The sequence below is a fragment of the Brachycentrus maculatus genome, unplaced genomic scaffold, assembly GCF_059751285.1.
Source record: "Brachycentrus maculatus isolate JH-2025_06_01 unplaced genomic scaffold, ASM5975128v1 h1tg000387l, whole genome shotgun sequence".
Lineage (NCBI taxonomy): Eukaryota > Metazoa > Arthropoda > Insecta > Trichoptera > Brachycentridae > Brachycentrus > Brachycentrus maculatus.
In genome coordinates, this window is record NW_028281136.1 from 361,751 (window position 1) to 368,178 (window position 6,428).

The 6,428-nt window shown below is 36.4% G+C and overlaps 1 protein-coding gene across 1 annotated transcript; it reads left to right on the forward strand.

Annotated features, from left to right (window-relative positions):
- Positions 1-1,206: 1,206 nt before the first annotated feature.
- Positions 1,207-3,331, forward strand: LOC148303082 (uncharacterized). The gene is made up of 2 exons (XM_088270589.1): positions 1,207-1,275; positions 2,041-3,331. Coding segments are annotated over exons 1-2 (1,062 nt in total). The 5' UTR covers positions 1,207-1,273; the 3' UTR covers positions 3,101-3,331.
- Positions 3,332-6,428: the final 3,097 nt, after the last annotated feature.

Genomic DNA, 6,428 nt, shown 5'->3' on the forward strand with positions numbered 1-6,428 from the left:
CTGTAAATATCTTATAAATACCCTTTATACTTCTATATTCTTCTTTATTTATGATCAGATGTCAAAATAACTCCTAAGAAAGCCAGATTTGTGAACAGGGATTTGGACACAGTCAAAATGTTGTAAATAAAGTGTTGCACCCACCGCTTAGTCAAGCTAGAATGAAATAATTATTATTTTCACTATTAATATTAATCTAAATGTGATGACAAGCGCAATTAGTCCGCCTCCATAGTGTAATGGTCAGCACGCTCGGCTACCGTACTGGAGGTCCCGGGTTTGATTCCCAGGGAGGGTCAAATAAACATAAGTGATTTTTCACTCTAATATTAATTCAATATTACCCTGGACTGGTACCTGAAGCGGAGGGCTGATCACCTTTCCTTCATGTGTTAATGATCAAGATAACACTGTGTTTATATGATGCAGTGCCCTATGCACCATCGGGGTGCGGATAAGGGTTTGAATGAAAAATGATGACAAGCGCAGTGGCGTAGTTGGGTAGATGCTCGACTGTGAAACTGGTATTACAGGTTCGATTTCCACCAATTTAAATTGAAACCACGAAATATTTCTATCAATTGGTCTGGGTATTTGCAATGTATTTCTACATTTATAATAATAATAATAATAATAAAACCCTTATCCGCACCCCAATGGTGTATAGGGCACTGCTTCATATAAACACAATGTTATCTTGATCGTTTATACATGAAGGAAAGGTGATCAGCCCTCCGTTTCAGGTACCAGTCCAGGGTAATATTGAATAAATAATACAGTGAAAAAAATCACTTATATTTATTTAACCCCCCCTGGGAATCGAACCCGGGACCTCCAGAACGGTAGCCGAGCGTGATGACCATTACACTACGGAGGCGGACCATTTCTACATTTACCTTTGCTATACTTAATTTTCTACCTGCAGACAAGCCTTTAAAAACAGAGGCTTACTGAGTTATTCGGTTAAGAATTTGTTGATGTGACAGCTTGGGAAGGCATTAAATTTTGTAATTAAAAATGTGCAAGTTATTTTTTGACACAATTTGGCCGTGCCAAATATTACCTAATTAAACTGGATCCACAATTTAAATAATAACTACACAGATAAAAGAAATACAGAATTTTAGTTATTATTATATATAATTTTTACCAGTTACTGTATTAAGATAAGTGTTTCAATTTCTTAGCATTTTATATTGTTTTCATACTTCTTGGTATTCATTACATTAAAAATACACATGTTTTAAAGACACTTCAAATTATTTCATTTAAAATGTAAGTATTTTTTACATTATTTGGTTTGGAAAAGATTTTTGCTGAATTTTGTCATTTTTTATTGTTATTTACCCTCGTGAACTTGTGAACTTGAACACATCAGTGGTGTCCTTATAATTACAAGCTTGTACCAGCACTGGAATGCAACTCTATGCAATTCTCTTTTCCCTCTTAATATTTTCACCAATAAAATAGTAAATATCTACCCCTAGAACCCTAACTGTCCACCATATCTGTAGGTATGAGGATAACAATCATACATCCAAATAACAAAAAAAAAATTGCTTCTAAATCGGTTGACATTTAGAATCAATTACTTACTTACTTAAGGGTTATAACCCTTATCCGCACCCAACGGTGCATTGGGCACTGCATTGATTTGACGCAGTGTTATCTTGATCATTACTTACATGAAGGCAAGGTGATCACTCTTGCGCTTTAGGAACCAGTCCATGGTAATATTAAATAAATATTACAGTGTAAAATCACTAATATTTATTTTCACACCCCCCTGGGAATCAAACCTGGGACCTCCGGCACGGTAGCTAAACACGCTGACCATTACACCACGGAGGCGGACATTATACTCAATTATAATGATCGATTATAATATCAACCTATTTAGGAATTTTTTTTCTTTGCTTTAGGAAATCTCAGCAAACACAGTATTATTGTAAATTCAAGCCTGAAGTATGATGAAAACAACCAAACAGAATAAAGTCAGGAAATTTCAATAAAAAAAACTATACTTGCATTTATTTCCAGGTTAAAAGGAGCTGCAATTCTCTGTGCATATTTTCTAGTGCTTTCAAAGCCCCAAGTACACGCTCAACAATGCCCGATGCTTCAAGTCATCACAGTCACGAGAGAGCCGTACATTCTAAAAACCATATACTCTTCCAAAGTCGAAAATGACGCTCCACAGTTCATCGTAGCGAATGACGGATCCCTTCTTTACAATACGCACAACCAAAGTTACACTTATAAAAAGAACTCCAACCCAGAGAAGCTCAGTTTTCATGTTCCCATGAAGAGACGGTTGGGTTTTGTGTACCCGAGTGGAGGAGATGTCACGATACAAGACAACAAAGCGTCGGTTACTTGGATCACTAAAAAATTAAAGGTCAGGCTTTTATTTGGGGATAATTATCCCTACAATATGGCCGTGGATTCCAATCGCAACCGGATATTCTTCCTAGCTTTCTCTAGAAGCAGTAATCCGGTAGGCAAGGTGTTTGTGTTCGATATGGACGCATCGAGCGATCAAATTTCCGGAGGCCAAGTCGATTTAGAAGAAATAAAGAACCTAGGATATAATGTAACGGCGATCTGTACTGATAAAGACGCGGGGAACCTTTACTTGTCCGTTACAAATGTGATAGATGGAAAGAATTTGTGGTCTTTGAAGCTATTGGATAAGATTTATGTCTCTCCTCAACGGAACATCAAAGACCCGAGCAAATTCAACAAGAAGGCTTTGGAAGCCGCCGTCGAACACGGATCCAAGTTAATTATCCAGTTGTACGAAGAGGCCATGACGCAAGGCCCCGACAATAAAGTCAGCAAGGTTCTCGAATGCAAAGACGCACTGCAGAAGTGCGAAGAGGACGTGACCAAGCTCATGCAAGAGTCGGCGGCCATCAGGACCTCGCTGGAGTCCCTCAACAGGACTCTGGGCGGACTGCAGGCAAGAGGAGACAACGCCCAGACCATCAAAACTGCAAACGAGTTAATGCAGAAAATATTGGCCACTATCGGGCAAGATGTTGAAGATGACTATACGCCCAGCATTGATGTAAGGTATAAATCAATGAACTCGGCGTAAAGCATTTTGTATTATTTGAAGGTTAGGAAAATACAACAATACAAATAACAAAAAATATTTTATTCTTTTGAACCTTCTTGATTCATCTTCTAGCCCTTATCTGCACCCAATAGTGCATAGGGCACTGATTCCCTTCAAAGCATTGTTATTTTGGTTGTTTATTACATGATGGCAGATCCTGTGCTTCACGTGCCAGACCAGGGTAATATTAAATAAATATTAGAGTGTAAAGTCACTTACATTTATTTTCACCCTACCCCCTGGGACTCGAACCCGGGACCTCCAGCACGGTGACTAAACACGCCAACCATTACACCACGGAGGCGGATATATATATATATATATATATATATATATATATATATATATATATATATATATATATATATATGTATATATATATATATATATATATATATATATATATATATATATTCGCTTGAAATATTCTATGCATTTAAAACACTGATCACAGACACAATAGGACGACAGTAGCAGGTTGAAATTTAAAAAAAAAACACATTTTTTGTATAATTTTTTTAATACATTTATCAAATCTCTCTTCGTTTTAATAAAAAACATTAATTACTATAAATAACGTATAAACTAAAAATACTATAGTAAAAACTGGATGTTAGCAGTACATAGAAAGTTACATCATTAAACTCTATACGGGGCTATTCAGAAACGTGTGCGTTCATGTTTAAAGAAGTGTAGCGGGTGGCGTGTCTGGCACATAACGCCTTGGTTCGGTTCCCGGCGGAATCAATAAACTATAAGCAGTTTTGTACTTCAATATTCACTTAATGTCAAGACATCAATATCTCAACAGAGATGCAGAAATTATCAAGAAAGAGACACGGAAGTCTGAGCGTTTGCAGCGCTTGAAACCTGTCATTGGTCGGTCTAAACAATCACAAGACGAGACACATAAGATGGCTTGGTGGGTCTCTGCAATTTTTTTTGAGTATGTTTATGAGTTTTTAAATGAATGTATTTATATGTATCTTATTCTAACCCTTATCCGCACCCAATGGTGCATAGGGCACTGCATCGTTTTGACGCAGTGTTATCTTGATTGTCACTCACACGAAGGCAAGGTGATCACTCCTGCGCTTCAGGGACCAGTACAGGGTAATATCCCTAGTATTTATTTCCACTGACCCCCTCGGAATCGAACCCTGGACCTCTAGCGCGGTAGCTAAACACGATAACCATTACACCGCGGAGTCGGACGTATGTATACACATGTACTTAATGAATAAATATTTCATATTATTTTTTGACATCTCATCAAAGATGAAGAAGAATATGGAAGTCTGGGCATTTACGGGGCTGACGACCGTCATCGGCTGGTTTAAGTGATCACTTTACACACGTGTAACATTCACCAATTCTACCCATTATTGACAACCACACTACTCAAATTCTTGGAAGTTCTATATATATGAACCAATTTAGAAACTCTGTTCTTGAATCACTAGAACTTCACTAGAGACATCTATTGGTGAGATGTAAAGAAGCTTTTTACTAAGCAGAAACTCTTATATTAGTATGTGAGGTCCGAATCCTGGATTATAATCACACACATGAGAAACGCCAGAAAATACCATTTTCATTTTTATTATTTAAGCTTATAATTTGACCAGATAATTTATTTACAAACTTTTGAGTGTGTCCAAATACTTGTTCACATATTTGTGAACAAGTATTTGGACACACTCAAAATGTTGTAAATAAATATTTCAATTGGTAGAATGCCAAAGTACACTTTTTAGACATTAGCAGACGCGTTTCCGAACGGGGCCAATAACCTACTAAAATAACAACATACTCATGAATGACGTATCTTACATTATACAGAATAAAGACCCCGGAACAAAAACCACACATGTCACAATTTTTTGTCTTCATATCCGTGAAGTGGGTTTACTGCCATCTGGCAGCAAACGCCAAATATCTATCATGTTTTTCTTTGCGCAGCATATTTTTTGGTAATATTTCCTTCCTACTGCTACTGAACCCCACCTGAGATGAACTCATAGAGTGCCGTAGTGCCTTATGCACCGTTGGGTGCGGACAAGGGTCAGGGGAAGATTCGAATATATATATATATATTTATATATCATCTTGTGATTCAAAAGCATTGTTAACTTTGTGGTATGGTAATAATACCATTCTTATCATTCATCATTAATTTTTTCGAGTGTTATACACAAATAACCAACTTCTTAATCAGTTGAAAAAATTTCTACCACTCGTGTTTACAATTTTTAACACTGATATTTATTCGGCCTCACCTTCGCACAATTAGTGATCAAGATAACACTGCGTCGATGCGACGCAGCGCCCTATGCACCAACGGGTGTGATGAGGGTGAGTATAATCATAGACGAGGAATGGAAAGTTTGAAAAAATATCGGAAATATGCTGTTTTGGGACCAAAGTCTTCATATCAAATTATAAAATTTAATATATTAAAATCAAATACTGATTTTTTAGAGTCTACTAAATTGTATTTTGTCCACCTCCGTAGTGTAATGGTCAGCACGCTCGGCTACCGTTCTGGAGGTCCCGTGTTCAATTCCCAGGGGGGGGGGTCAAATAAATATAAGTGATTTTTTTCACTCTAATATTTATTCAGTATTACCCTGGACTAGTACCTGAAGCGGAGGGCTGATCACCTCATGATCCTACGTTCCTATATGTATTTACGTTCAAGATAACACTCCATTTATGTAATGCAGTGCCCTATGCACCATTGGGGTGCGGATAAGGGTTTGAGAGAGAAATTGTATTTAATTATTCAATACATATTGAAAGAAAATTTGTGACAATTGTTTCGCCTTGTTATGGCATTTTAAAACTAATTTGAAGATTAAATGGAAAGGATTGTCACAAAATTTTATTTTTAACAATAAAATACAATTTAGTATACTCTAAAAATCAGTGTTTGATTTTAATATTTAATATTTAAATTAAAATAAAGTTAATATATAAATTAAACGCCAAATTTATGAATATCTTCAAATATTAATATCTCATTAATTTTTCTTGTAAAAGCTGTGTAAAATAAAATGGTTAAAAAAAATATAATAAAAACTTTTTTTTCTTGTGCCCTGTAAGGTCCAGCCCAATATTGGCGATCACTCCGGCATCTCTCCGCAGTGATTTGCCGGGATCATATTCCCGGAGTAGATGCCCGTTGCCTTCTCCGGGCATTTCAGGGATCACTAGACGACGCCAGAGAATCGGACTTTTTAAATGTTGCCAGTTGATTATATCATTAATTATTTACAGTAATTTTAAATATACTAAATATTTAAAA